Source organism: Agelaius phoeniceus, chromosome 2, assembly GCF_051311805.1.
Source record: "Agelaius phoeniceus isolate bAgePho1 chromosome 2, bAgePho1.hap1, whole genome shotgun sequence".
Classification (NCBI taxonomy): Eukaryota; Metazoa; Chordata; class Aves; order Passeriformes; family Icteridae; genus Agelaius; species Agelaius phoeniceus.
In genome coordinates this window covers 32044081-32058671 of record NC_135266.1, presented here as the reverse complement: position 1 = coordinate 32058671, position 14591 = coordinate 32044081, and the positions used below count along the sequence as shown (strand labels likewise).

The 14591-nt window shown below is 36.2% G+C and overlaps 1 protein-coding gene across 1 annotated transcript in view; it reads left to right on the top strand.

Annotated features, from left to right (window-relative positions):
* TMEM131 (transmembrane protein 131) overlaps positions 1-14591 on the top strand; it is a 93743-nt gene that overhangs the window by 11292 nt on the left and 67860 nt on the right. Inside the window, exon 2 of the mRNA XM_054654533.2 lies at positions 8268-8329. Within this exon, the coding sequence (XP_054510508.2) occupies positions 8268-8329 (62 nt within the window). The remainder of the gene's footprint in view (positions 1-8267; positions 8330-14591) is intronic.

The following is a 14591-nucleotide window of genomic DNA, read 5'->3' as shown; positions in this document are numbered from 1 at the left end:
AATGCATTGTTTTCCTGAGGCTCCAGAAGCCATGAACTGACTGCTGTTTCTGGCAAGCTACATTTTGAATGTTGCTATAGGCTATAATTGTTTCTATATGCTAAAAAGATTAGAATACCATTAAGTGCATGTTATCTTTTTGCACAACAGGTTTCAGTGCTACATGAGTAGTAAAACTGCCACAATGAAAAGTTTCTGATCTAAAACTTGAGAAATTGAGATAAATCATTAAGAGTAGTTTGGAGGGACTATTGTTTTCCCCCATCTCATTGCAGCACTACTTACCTTGTTTTTGAGGGTAGTTCCAAATAATTTTATGTCTGTACACATTCAATAACAATACATGTATAGGAGTATAATTTAATTTACATATTGAAATTTTAAAATGGCCATCATTAGAATGAGTTGAAAGCCACATTTGGTATGGCTCAAAGCAAAAAAAAAAAAAGGATGCTATTTGCAGATGTTTGTTTTCTCTCTAGCTCCCTTTTAATTTTTTTACTCTCTTTAAATGATTTCTGAGAAGTTTCCATGAGTGTCAGGAGTATTGTTCTCTTTGGCTTCAAAATAGCATGCATGAAAGTTTTTCTCCTGCTTAGAGAATTATTTCTCCTTTTTATTTAATTTAAAAAGAAATTATTTTAAAATAAGTTTTCTCGTACATACCCCCTGTGAATGGAATTGAGTATTATTTCTTGAGAAGCACTTTGGAGCAGGAAATAAATATCTTTGGAGGAGCTAATGAAATTTTTGAAAAGTTTAAAAGTAAAGCATCAACTTCGAGCATCTGGCAGCTTTCAAAGTAGTATTTTAGTGGATTTTTTCCAGTGAAGTTTTATGGCCTTTACTGCTACTAAATGAAATCTGCCATTTTGGCCCATAGCAGATAGTTTTTTACATTCACGTAAAAAAACTAGATGAAAATAATAATTGCTTTAGTCAAAGTGGTTGGAAATGCACATTTCTGTAAAGCAGAAATACAGGCTGAATACAGAATAAGCATCTGAGAATAAAGGTGTATGAATAAAATGTAATCTTTTTGTGTGTCAATCTGAAATCATCTAATGTAATTTTGTTAGGAATATAAATAAAAGCAGATTTTTAGGTAGAGTACATGTTACTTTCAGTGAGCTTTTCTGTTTCTATGTATGTTTTGCAAGGATATATCTATCACAGAACACATCTAATTAGTGTTAGCTGTAAAAGAAACCTTGATGCAGTTGCACTGTCTTGTGAAGCATGAAACACATGTTGTGAGCCAGGTGTGTGAGCAGTGGCTTCAGGGTGGAGACTCACTTTCTTCCTTTCTCAGTCTAAGCAGTAGCTTCATTGTCTGTCTGGAGCCTGTGTTCTGAATCAGAATCATGCTGTCACTTTCTGTTTCATGGCTAGCTTTAAAAACTGAATTGGTGACTGAATTCCTAAAAATCTGCATCAGTCTTAACTAAGGCGAAAAGAGATGAGTGAATGAGCACAATGTGACAACTCTTCTTACTAGGGAAGGGCCTTGCTGGGCAAAGAAGCTTGTCTTTTATCTGAAGGAAGAAAAGACACAAAAGTAAGTTAGTGAAAGATTACATGCAGACTTACTTGGCTGTCAGTGATATGCTCAATTTGTGCTGTTGTGTGCAGTAAAGCAGAAATCATTTGACTTTCCCCCCCCCCCCCGTGAAATACTGTGCTCAGGTATTGCAAGTGATCCACTGTCTCTGTTTAGCTTGTATTAATTTGGGCATAGGTTGGTGCATATGAACTTACTTGAGTATGTATTGTGTAAAGTCAGATTTTTTTTTTTTAATGAGGAGTATAAAATGAGGGTTTTGATGAAGATTCTGGGTTTTTTTATTTAGCTTAATATATTGCTTTCCCATTTCACATGATGATTAAAGTGCGTTATCTAGGGATGGTTCTATTTCAAATCTAATATATATAAACAGAAAATACAAATTTGGCCAGTTGGCTTTTTGAGGGATGGTCATTAGAGATTTTAATAATGAAGAAAGAATAAATACGTTTCTATGTAAAAAGACTTCAAAGTGTGATGTTTGTGATCTTTACTGCATGTGATCTTTACTGCATTGTGTGTATTTTCTTGGTCGTGGTGACTCTTCCTGAGGTCTGCTGGAAAAATTATTGATTTCCTTATGTTATGGAGTACTGGAAAATAAATAAGTAAATTGCCTAGGTAAGTGCAAGAGGATTTAGCTGGAAAGCAAACCTGCTGGCTGGTGATTCTCACTTGCCTGACATTCACTGTCTCATGAGAGAATGACCTTTTACATTTCCAGTGAGCAGTCACCTGTTGGGACATAGGCAGAAATCCAGGCTGATAGCTACACTGACTTGTCTGTCTCGGAGAACAGGCCTTTTTTAAACAGATTTGGTGTGTTGGACACTGAACTGAGACGTATTTCTTGAGGCTCACCAGACTTCTGTAGTCCTGAAGCTGATTAAAATGGTCACTCGCATTACAGTGTAACAGTGTTTTCCCTTATGTGTATGGTATTTTATTTTTTACAATGGAATTTTCCATCCATAATAATTTCATTTTTTCATTCTTTATCCACCTACCTGTATTCCCCATGCTGCTCAGTTTTCCACTGTTCAGTATGATTGAAATTGTGTGACTGTGCATAAGCGGTTAATTCATACTCAGAGCTTTAAAAATAACTTGTCCAAGTTTAGTTCTGCACTTTAACCAATAGTGATACAAATGTAGCAATTACAGTTACATAGACGGAAGTGAATGGCATTTAGCACATTGTAATTGGCTCATGTGGTTATAGTTACCTTGAAGTGAGCTTAGTCATTAAGACAAAGAGTTAGAAACTGGACTTAAAAAAAAATTTAATGTAAATTAGAAATTATTTAAATAATTGACCTTTCCCTATTTTGGTAAGATAGGACACTATTTTTAGAATTGGGAGAAAATTCGTGGACTAGATGATACAGGTTTGTATAAATCCAGTTTATAAGAAAGAAGACTGGCTTAGACAAGATTTAGGAAAGAAAACAGTTCCTGCAGCATGTAAGAGAGTATATAAAGATCATTAGCATAAAAATAAATCAATGCACTGCTATTGAGTAGCTGTTCCAGAGCTAAGTTATATTTCAGAATAGGGGTTTTATAAATGTATATATGCCAGAATGTACTTCCCTATTAAAATGAAAAAAATAACAGTGGCTAAAGGAAAGATAAATGTGCAAAGCCACCTTAAAAATTGGATCTCAGTCAGAGTAGGCCTCATAAACTGTGAGCCACGGAGATTTTTTTTTTTGTTGTAACGCACCAAGAGCCTTGGCATATTCACTGCTCTCATTACATGCAAATTTATTCTGTTTTGTGTAATTCAGTCACAGCTGAAGACTGGTGTTGGCTAAAGTGATTTTGATATTAAGTTCCTGTTTGCTTTGGAGATGTGTAGGATTTTAAAATTTTCTTGTTATTTGATGGTTTATAGGTCTGTATTTTTCTTGTTTTAGCCCCAAATATCAAAGGCTTGGACTAGACACAATCAAAATAGGGATGTGTTTGAGCAAGATTTCTCTATTAGGTGTATAAACTTCTGAAAATAAGCTACTTAAGTTAATTCAGCTACTGTTGGTTTAATTTTCTATCAAGCACTGTGATGTTGTTGGAAAGGGCAGGGGAAAGCATTTAGGAATCTTCTGGTAATAATGACTAGATAGTGCTTTCACTGTTCCAGAAAGCCATGGTTTGGGGACTGCGGGGTATGGTTGTGGTGGTGGGTTTTCTTTTGCCATTTTTTAAAGAGTTTGGGATGCTTGGAAAGTGCTGACAAGAACAAGCTGTTCTGGAGCAAGTGGAAAGCCTAGGTTCATGGTCTTTTTCTGATATCTTTTATGGGCTTTTCACAGTAAAGCTGACAATCAAAGAAGTTGCATTTTAAAGGTTAGAGATTGAAAACAGAAATTGAAACTTAGAGTATTTTTAGTGTAAGGTTTATGTATTCTGTTAGTAGTGACCTACTGTCTGAAAAGAGGAAACCAAGAATACACAAGCCAGAAGCTGAAAAAAATTGACCCTGAAATCATATAATATCCTAGTAGCTAGAGTGACTGAAATAGTTACAGATTCTCATCAATCTGTTACATTTGCTTTTTGCAGAAGTTTGAAAGGATAGAGGCCTTCTCTTGAGAGGGATTTGTGTATACCTCTCAGAAGAAAGTATTCTGTTCAGGATAGGTGAAGAGGAAATGAGACTAAGATTCTTCTGGCCTTGAAATCTGCGGATATGAATATGTATCCTTTTCCTTCTTTGGTCCATGAACATTTAAAGTTTGACTAATAGCTATTATAATAACCCCTCAGGGCTTCAGTTGCCTATAGGCTCAGGAAGGAATTATTTTCCATATGTGTAATGTGGCTTCTTGGCTGCTGATTTGTGCAGTGGCAGATCACGCTGTGACAGCTGAAATGCTTCCTACCCCAAATATTATATTGTGCCCCTCTTGTAGTAGTCACCAGTCATGTTGCAGGGATGACTAAAATAGCACAGGCAAGAGTTCTTAATTTGCTGCATTTTACTCTTCCAGAATATTAAAATATTGGCTACAGTATTAGACTGGTAATGGACCATGATGGTATCAGCATAAGCTTTGGGAAGAAGTTTTCCCAAGGGAAATTGTTAGGGACTTAGCAGAAAACAGTCATCTTCCTCTGTAGCATGGGGATTAGTTCACCTAATAAAGCATGCCCAAGTGATCTCATACTTAATTATTTACAGTGACTTTGCACATTGGTAACAACCTATTGTCTATCGGTGACAATAGGTACGTTGTGTAAAAGGACAGTAAAAACTGGTTTTGGGCTTGCATTGCAAAGTTTGTGAACTTGCTTAGGTCAGGTAGCACAAATGCAAAAGATGAGCAACTGCTTCTAATTCTGGAACGGGTGAAAAAAGACCCACAAGGGCACTGTCAGCATTTCACTTTGAAGAAAACTTTGTCCTCTCTGTGGTCCATGTTGGATGGTTTGAGAGCTGCTCTCAGAGGGATTCAGGTGACTCTTTATGACTCGTCAGTGGAGGTTTTTTAAAATGTAATTAGTTTTGCCTCATTTGAATGAGGTGGCTTGTTGTTTCATCCCGAATTGAGAGTCTGAGAAGCCAGTTGCAAAAACAAGCTTTCATCTCATGAAGGTATATGTATTTACTTGCTATTTCCTTGCTTTGATGAAATAACCAATAAAGAGAAACGCTTGAAAGGCTTGAAAGTTAGTCTAAACCAAAATGAAAGGTATAACCACAGCAACTTCATCACCACCTCGGTTGAGATGTGTCTGCTGTGAAATGGACAGCAGCCAGACTTTGCAGTGCATCTGACTTCACCTGGCACTGTCATCTGCTCTCTGAAAACATTTCTTAAATGGTATAGTGATGAATAGCACTTCTATTTAACGGTGTTTTCCATTCAAAATGTTCTGTAACATCTGTTGCTTTGTTCATAACTTGTTGTAAAGATGGAATAATTAAAGAGTGGCTGAAAAAGTGTTTGTAGCTTACAGAAGGTCTGTCTGAATTCAAGATGCTTGGGTAGAAAGCTTGGGCTAATTTCTGGGGGCTTCAGTCCATATTATCCTTGTGAAAGAACTGTTGCTGCTTTCTGGTCTTTGTACTGATGGTGCATTGTATTTAAATCAGGGGAGAAAAGCCTCAGAAATACTAAGAATTTGTGATTAGATGAAATAGCCTTTTATGCTTTGCTGGTTGTTAATAGATCATTTATGTAAAAAGTTGTTTTCTAATGACTTTTTTTGTTTGTGCCTAATGCCACAATCAAATGCTGTGTATTCTCTGTTTCCAAACTGGAGATCTAGATAGCAGTAGAATGCCAAAAAGTCTAACTTCAGAGGTGCAGTTCCTTTTGATTAATAGGAAGGTTTCCTTGTATCTATAATTTTTAAAATTGTGATTGCTGAATTCCAATATATCAAATACATGAGAAAACATAATTTCATTCTATATTTTTCCCAAGTTAAAAATTGAGAATTTTCCCTCTGTGCTAGTTAATCTGTAATTTGGGGTTCTTGTGCAGAGGATAAGCATGACACTTCTGTGAAATCATGATTAACTGTCATACTCTGCATTTTATCCTAACGTGTCAAAGCTTCATTTGACACTGCAATACACTTAGCCTTTTTTTCAGTGATTTTAAGACCAAAATTAAACCATGAAATTAATGTCTTGCATCATATATATTGCCAGATAAATTAAGAAGAATTCACTTGTTCTTTTTTCTGACATTAAACTTTAAACTGGCAGACCTATTCCAGTAATTTAAGTTTTAAAAGCCCAAAATTTGATAAACTGTACGACTTGATTTTGTAACAGCTCTTCAAGTGCTGTTTTGGTTTGTTTGGTTTTTGTTGGTTTTTTTTTTTAAATCTCTTGCCCTATGTTCTGTATAGCTCTTCAGTATAAATGATTGACCAAACTCCTGATTCTTGGATCAAGGATCGATTTTTGTTTGTTTTGGGTAACATTAAGGTAATAGCAATAAGCACACACAAAAAAATACTAACTTATTGCTGACACTACTGACTAGGACTTCTCATGGCACTGTACGTATTGCAGTGCCAGTGTAAATATTGCAGGACATGTGTTGTTTATGAGCTCCCCCTTTCTTCTCTATGGTGATTCTCACACTCCACCTGAGCTGGGCTTTCTCAGCCTGTGCATGTTAGAGTTGTGTGGTATGGTAGCTTGAAAAGTAATTGTATAAAACTTTGTTATTTGGAGATCTTTTAAATTTGTTTCAGGGTTTTTGCATACTAAAAGACTTGGAGACAATAGCAGCAATCTTTGTCTTATATTAACTTTTACTTTGGGTCATATGAAAGCAAGGTCGTGGAGTTTGTGCCTTTAAGGTGAAGGTATCAAAATGTGTGAGGAAGTCAGGGATGCAGAATGGGGTTTGCAAACAGTGATATGTTAAGTAGCACAGTGAGTTTTGGGTACTGAGTGAGGTGTCACCAAAGCAGCCAGTGAGGAAATGTTTGGGACAAATATATGTCAAAGCTAATGTTTCTCCGTGTGGTAGGTGCCTTTACTCCTGTCTACCAAGAGTGCTTTTTGTTTTCTAAAAGTACTGACTTTTTTTTTGTTTAAAGGATCGTAGAGTGGCATTGTTGGTGATGTCATAATAAACAAAGCTTCAAAGTGGGAGATAAAGGTCTAAGTCTCCTTTTTCAGACTGGGATTCAAAATTCATCTTCCAGAAGCAAACAGTGTACTTCTGTGCACTGGGAAATCTTTAATTTCTTCCTGTAGAAGTTGTTCCTCTTTGTGGAAAGAGAGGAATGTTACCAGTCGCTACTTCATCTAGTACACGGTAAAGACAGTCATGGAAAAAGGACATAGGATAGAGGAGGAGTTATTTACAGAACTTTTTTTTTTTTAATACAATTTTCTCATTTGAGATTGCTGCTCCATTTTATTCTAAAGACCTCCTTTGTGTGTGTGTGTGTGTATGTGAGTAGATTTTTGGGGAAAAATGTAGAACTCTTTGATCCTTTCTTTCCTCTTTAAATCATACTCATTCTTGTATAGATTATGATATTTTACAGGAAGGGCAATTCCCTTATTCTTTGTCTTTAGAAGAAAGTTGCATTCCCTACATTTAAGAGGAATTGAAAAACAATTGCCTGACCAAACATGTAGAGGAAATGAGTGGAGTGCTGGAGGATCCCAAATTTGACTGAGGCATGAACTTTTCATGGAGTTTAGCCTTATGGTACAAACACTTCTAAACTGTTTCAAATTTTAATATGTTCCTGTCAAGATGGAGCGGATTGTTGCCGTGCCAAGGATTAGGCTGCAGTGTGAAGGAGGCTTTCCAGATGTACAATAAAGATTATTGGTGTGTAAATGATACAGAAATTCTGTTTGTGTCTGAACTCTTTGTGGGCTTAGATGTATTAAACTTATTTGTTCAGGTACCCAGCCTGTCATTTTGTGGAAGTGTGGAGTTGGCTTGGTAGAGTCACTCATTTTTGAGACCCTAGAAGAAGTTGTTCCCTTTGGAGTTTAGCATTTTTAAGGTAAAAGACTGATTTGCCAAGTGTGGTGCTTCTCAAGCAAAGTTAGTGTCACAGACTTGTGTTTGTTATTTTGGTAGATTATGCATCATTATTTTGGTTTGTCATAGCTCTGTCTACAAAATTAAGATGTTTAATTTTTTTTTTTCTGATTTAGTAACAAAATGGGTTTTTGTTACATTACTTATTTTTTTGTTTTTCTTTGCAGCTTTTATCCAGTCGGATGGCATAATAGAAATGCTACGTTTTGATGAAGGAGACCTATTGCAGGTATGTAGTCTGAGTAAATTGTCTGATCCAGCAATATTGCATCTTTTTGATAGCTGCTTTTTGAACTCATGGGTTTGTTGAGTTCTGAAAACAAGCAAGCATTAAGCTCAAGTTCACAGAACCTTTGAACTTTCTAGTTACTTTCAATAGTATGCTTCAGTGTGGCCAGAGGTTCTGGTTCCTTGATATTTTGTGTTGGGAAAACTCGTGGGTATTACCACAGGTGCTCTCACAGGTTCTTCTCTCTTTCTCAGAAAAATTGGAGGATACTTTGTGTTTAAAGCTCATCTTGATCTAGAGTTGAGATGCAATTGGCTATGTAATCTGCTGGAACTGCAAGTGTTGCAACATTCCCAAACCTAAAGACAGTTCTTGGGACCAAGTTACCACTGGGTTTAAAGAAATTGTAATTACTGCAGTGAAGTAATTACTGTTGCAAATAGTTGTTTTTCATGTATGATGTTGCCATTCCTGTCAGTTCTCTTTTTGGTCTGAGTCAAAACAGGAAAAAAGTTAATTTTAAAGAATATATGCTGAAATTTTGAGATGGTGGTAGTAGCTAGGATGACATACATAGCAACATGACTTGATACTAGAGCTGCATAGGTGTGAAGTTCTATTGACTAGGATTTCATATGCATTTATTTTGTGGATTGCATGTATGTTGGGAATATTTTTGTTAAAATTCCTTGATGGTGATAGTCTACTACTTGAAAGGGAGCAGAGGAGTTACTCCTCCAGCATCTTGGGAGAAGTGGAGATAAACCAAGACTGGAGATGTCCTAAATCATTATGAGAGGAGTTAAAAAAAATATTAAAAAAAAAGAGGAGTTACCAGTGCTTGATTTATAATTCCTATCTCCTGTGTAGTTCAGGAAAGTCAATATATGCATCAACATATTACACATTTCAGATTTATGATGTTGCCTTTTTTGTTTTTTCCCTGCCTACTAAGTTAAGTTAGTTTTTTTCTTTCTTGGTCCTTAATGTAACTCAGGAATATCTTTCTGTGGATGTTAAGACTGTAATGTCCAAGAGTAAGATACTCCAAAATTATGTAAGCTGGTTACAGGAAACATTGCTGTTAAAAACAAATAAGAAACCCCCACTACAAACCCCTCAAAAAAAAACCCTCCCAAACCCAAACACCCTACCAAACAGGCAAACAAAAAAGCCTCAGGTTCTTCATTAGCCAGTTGTTCAGCTGTCATGTGCTAAACATATTCTCATAGCAGATATCTGTGTATAGGTTTATGTTTGGATGTGTAGAGTAGAGTGGTAGAAGTTTTCCATATAGTGGTTACAGTTTCAATTATTAAAGGTTTCAACTGTGAATATTTCTTTACCTTGCTTGAAGATCCCACATATCACCACAAATAGAAGGAAAAAACCCACAAGACTCAGTTTATTTTCTTTTACATACTCTACTAGAACACATTTGGTTTAATAAAATGAACAAATATCATTGGCCCAGTGTTTAGGGTAAAGATGATAGATGATGGGTAGTTGCATTCACTCATCTGTAGTTTAAGTGTTCCTTTATCACCAGGTTTATTTTTTTAAGCTAGTTCAAATTAATCATTAAAATCTGTAATTATCTTACTTATTTTAGCACTATATTAACCACTAGTTCTTAGACTAGAAAGTAATGGTACTGCTGTGAGCCACTCAATAAGTCATATCAAGATGGGAAAGTAAAAGAATTGTTAATTATACTAACCATTGCAAGATGCAGAAATATTATTATGGTGGGACAAATCCAAGCAATTCTACATTGGGCTGCCACTTCCCTTAATATGTTGCTGAATGTTTTATTTAAAAGAAAACAAGTGAGACAAAACTTCTGATAAGTGGTTTGTATGTTTTATGTTATGGTTGTGGCTCTTAAGCCAAACATACCTACATAAGTGAAACCACTTCCTTTTAATGCACAGGATAGCATATATTGTTTTCTCTAGCTTACAAATTATTTGGGTATTTTTATGTAGATATTAATATGGTGACATCTTGTGACTGCTTCCTGGAATTAAAAAAAATAAAAGGCAATTACACTGTTGTGAAACTAGACTTATGTCTTGTGAACAGCAGTTTACTAAAGTTTTAAACCTACTGTGATGTCACTGACTGTTTCTCTTTTGGCCTTTCCATAAGCTTTCACAAATGGCTGTTGTTCATTACAAATGCTATGATGTAGTGGTAAATCAGTATTGTCTGTTATGTCACCTTCAAACAAATGATTTGGGTTTTTTTTTAATATAAAAAACAACCAATTCAGTACAGTGATTAATAATGATTGAGGTATCAAAGACATCTCCAGTCTTGGTTTATCTCCACTTCTCCCAAGATGCTGATATCTTTAGAGTGGAAGCAAGATTTTTCTTGTTTGAAAGTTGCTTTACAAGTAAAGTAAATCAAATGCCTTGAATAATTATATTTTTAGGGATTCCTGCCACTTCCTTCCAGTTAGTGTGAACCCTGTTGATACTGGTTTCTTGTACTAATTTGGAGTATATACTGTTGGTAAAATACTCCTTATGTCTTTCAATCACACTTAAGGAATTCCATTGTAAAAAATGAATGTGTTGAAAAGTTTGGTTTGACCAGTCTGACTGAAAACCACTGTTTATTGAAAGAGAATAAATATTTAAATATTTAAGTAGAAAAGCGTTTCATTGGTAAAAATAAACTGACAATGGAAATTTCATGAGCTCATGCTACTGGATAGCAAAAGTAAGAGACTGTACTCTCTGGGTGTGGACTTAGAGTTTGTGGTTTAGAAAGTGCTATACTGTGTAGTTCAACCTTCTGAGAAAAGTGAGAATTATATTCTTTAGCATATGTGTTCAGATTAAAGGTTTATATCTAAATAAAATTATGCTAGTTCTGCCTTTGGATTAAATTAAAATAACGAGGGAATTTCTTATTTCTGTCTATTCACATGAATTGGTCCTTTAAGAGCTCAGCTTTTTGAACTCTTCAAATAATTCATTTAGATCCTGAATATAGGGTAAGAATAGTATTAATGTAAATGCAATGTAGGGTTTGGGGTTTTTTTCAATAGCAGGTGGTTTGCAGATGTCTGTATAATTGTTTGTCACTTCAGAGTCATAGACTTGGTTGATTGTGAAGGACCCTGGGAGATCATATATTCATTTTTCAGGTGGTGTTGTGTGTAGATGGGCTATGCCTGGCAGGTGCTTGACTCTTCTGCTCTTAACACATGTAGAGAAGTACGGAAGTTTCATGCCTAAGCTGGTTTTGCTGCTGCTTTCTTCTCAAGGGCATGTGTACACTCAGGTTTTTTGTTAGGTTGTTTTACCTCTTCATCATGATAATTTTGTGCTGAAATCTACCTGTAGCTTCTTCATGCAAGTTTTTTACAACACTCAATTTACTGGATTTTTATTTGTCACTACTGAAAGTGTAGCATTTATTTGAGACCTTGTGCTGAGAGAGAGGACAGAGTAGTTCCTTCCCTGTCTAGTAACGCTTGTTTTAGTAATGCCAAAATGAGTAGTAAGTTTTTGAGAGCATTTTGTTTGCTCATATAGTTTGTATTTCACTGTGCTTTCCAAGCACATTGTTTTCTTTAGTGTGCTATCAGTTATTCCCTTCCCAGTTTTACCTTTAAGCTCTCCTTCAGCTGAACTTTGCTACGTCAGTGTAGGCTGTCCCCTCCATGTGTTGTCCTGATTATTTGAACCCTTGTCCAGACCTGACAGATGCTTCATGTCTCTGACAGTGATGTCATCTGCAACAATTAGGAGAGCTGAAATAAACTACAACTGTTACTTTTAATAATTTGTCCTTTCATGTTAAGCCAACATACTAGCTCACTTTTTGAGGACGTTACTTTGAAAAATGAATGGTAAAGGAAAATTTATTTTTCAGAGCAAAGATTTCTTTTCTTTTCTATTTTTTTTCTTTTTTTTTAGTTAATAAATTACTTTCCCTGGTCCTATTTGTTATTAGAGCTTTTGCCTTGGGTATCTAATATTCTTCTGGACAGTGTAGTTGGGACCACTATTTTATAGAGTTATTAATTTTTTTTTTTTTTTAATTCAGACTGTTTGGAAAGTACTTCTGTATATGTAGTAGTATTTTTAAAGTAGTTTATTGCTAAAATGAGAAAGGAAAATGCTAAGACTTTTCAAATTATCTTAACATGAATCTGCCGCAATAATCATAAGTGTTTGCAGCCATTTTTTACAAGTAAATTCCTAGAAATTATTTTACTGATAATTACTGGTTTGCAGAATAGCTGAAATACTGGGAATAAAGAAAGCCTGTGTGCTTATATATACTTAATACATATTTGCTGTCTTTGTTCATAAATTGCTGTAAACTGCTTGTTACAGAGACTGATAGTGAGAATTGGTCTTATATGACAAAGAGACAGGATCTTAATATGACTTGCAGTGGCTTCTGAAGGCATGGAACCAAATTACCTTTGTAGGACTCAGCTGTATTGGTCTCTTACTGATGGAAGTTTAGTATTTTCTGCACTATCTCTACTTCAGTAGTGCAGCAAAGAATTCTTTTAACACTAGTGGCAAGCTTTCAGTTCTGGTGTATCAGCACTAGTGTTTTCAGGGAGTAAAGTCTAAGCATATTTTTTAATTACCTCAAATTTTCATAGTCTGTGTAAATCCATTTTTTCATATTTTATATTCATTAATTCATTCATTAATTTTCATATTGTATAAAAATAATTTTTAAAGGGATTTGATGTGATCTCCATTGATATTTCTGTAGCCCAAGTGTTAAGAATACAGGCTTGCAGGTGGGCAGTAAAGTGGCTGGACCATTGACCTTGATGGGTGTATTCTACAGGACAGAGTTCAGCTGGCAGTTGCTTACCTGTGATGGAGCTTGGAACTGAGGGCAGCATTGCTCAGTGTTGTCTTTAGCAGCCTGGTTGGTGGCATGGAGAGTACTCTCAGTGAGTTTAGAGATGCTACCAAATTGGCCAAAGTAGCCATTACACTGAAAGGCAAGGCTGCTGTTCAGAGGGCTTTCAGCAGGCTGACAGGAACCTCATGACATTCAGCTCAAACAAATGCAAGGCCTGCACCTGAGAGGGAACCACAGGATGGGCTGGGCCATGGCAGCAGCACTGCAGAAAAGACATGGGGGGGTTCTGGAAGAGAACAGGTTGAACATAAGTTGTCCGTGTGCTGTTGTAGCAAAGACAACTGCCAGCCTTCTGACTTGTGAACAAACGTGGACCCAGAAGATAAAGGGCGTGATTTTGCCCCCTCCTGTGAGACTGCAGCTGAGTATTGTGTCCAGTCTGGGCTACCCAATGTGAGGAAGGCACTGACATACTGGAGCAGGCGCAGCAGAGTAATACAGGATGGTAAGGGGCTGAAAGGCTTCTCATGTTAGGATATATTTTTTTCAGCTATTAGGAGAAAAGACCAAGAGGAAAACTGATTTTTGAATTAACACGAACCAGATTTTTCCTGTGTGCCGTGGAAGGATGAGAAGCCTTGGACACAGATTCCCATGCAAGAAAAAAAAATACTTTTAAACTTGAGGATGTTCAAACACTGGACCAGTTTATTAAAAGAAGTCGAATTTCTATCTTTTGAGATACCCAAAACATGATGCTGCAAAGCTCACCTGCACTTAGGAGACCTCCACTGAGCAGCAGCTGACTAGATGGCCTCTGGAGCTTTCTTTCCCATGTATGTGACTTTATAACAGAGTAAGAGCCATCCTAGTTCATTGCCATGGCTTGTGAGCAGCTGAAGTTCTTCTGCTTCTTGTACTGGAAGAGTTGCCATCCCCAGGCTTTAGATTAAAAATAATTGGTGCCCAGGAGTGACTGTTGTAAAGCCAGTGTCAACAGCATGTGTTGCATCAGCTACAGTGAAGTGATGAGGTTTTTGTTTCCCTATGTGAGTTTGGGTCATGAAAGACCAGGGCAAGAATGGCTTCAGTCCACTTTCAGCTACCTTTCAGATTACAGCATTCGTTTTTTCATTATCTTAAGCAAGATATAACTCATTAAGTTTATTTTAATTATAATAATTATTAGCATAGAGCTCATGAAGATTTAAGAGCAATGAAGATTTAAGCTGCCATTTATGTATCACTTTTGTAGCTATCTCTCAACATTTAGTTGCAAGCAGCACATACCTCTTCTACAAGAAGGAACCAGACCAGCCTTACTATGAAATAGTGAGATGTAAAATGTCCTGAATCTTTAGGACTGCAGCAGTCTTTTATATTGGTGTGGCAACTCCATTATGTATGA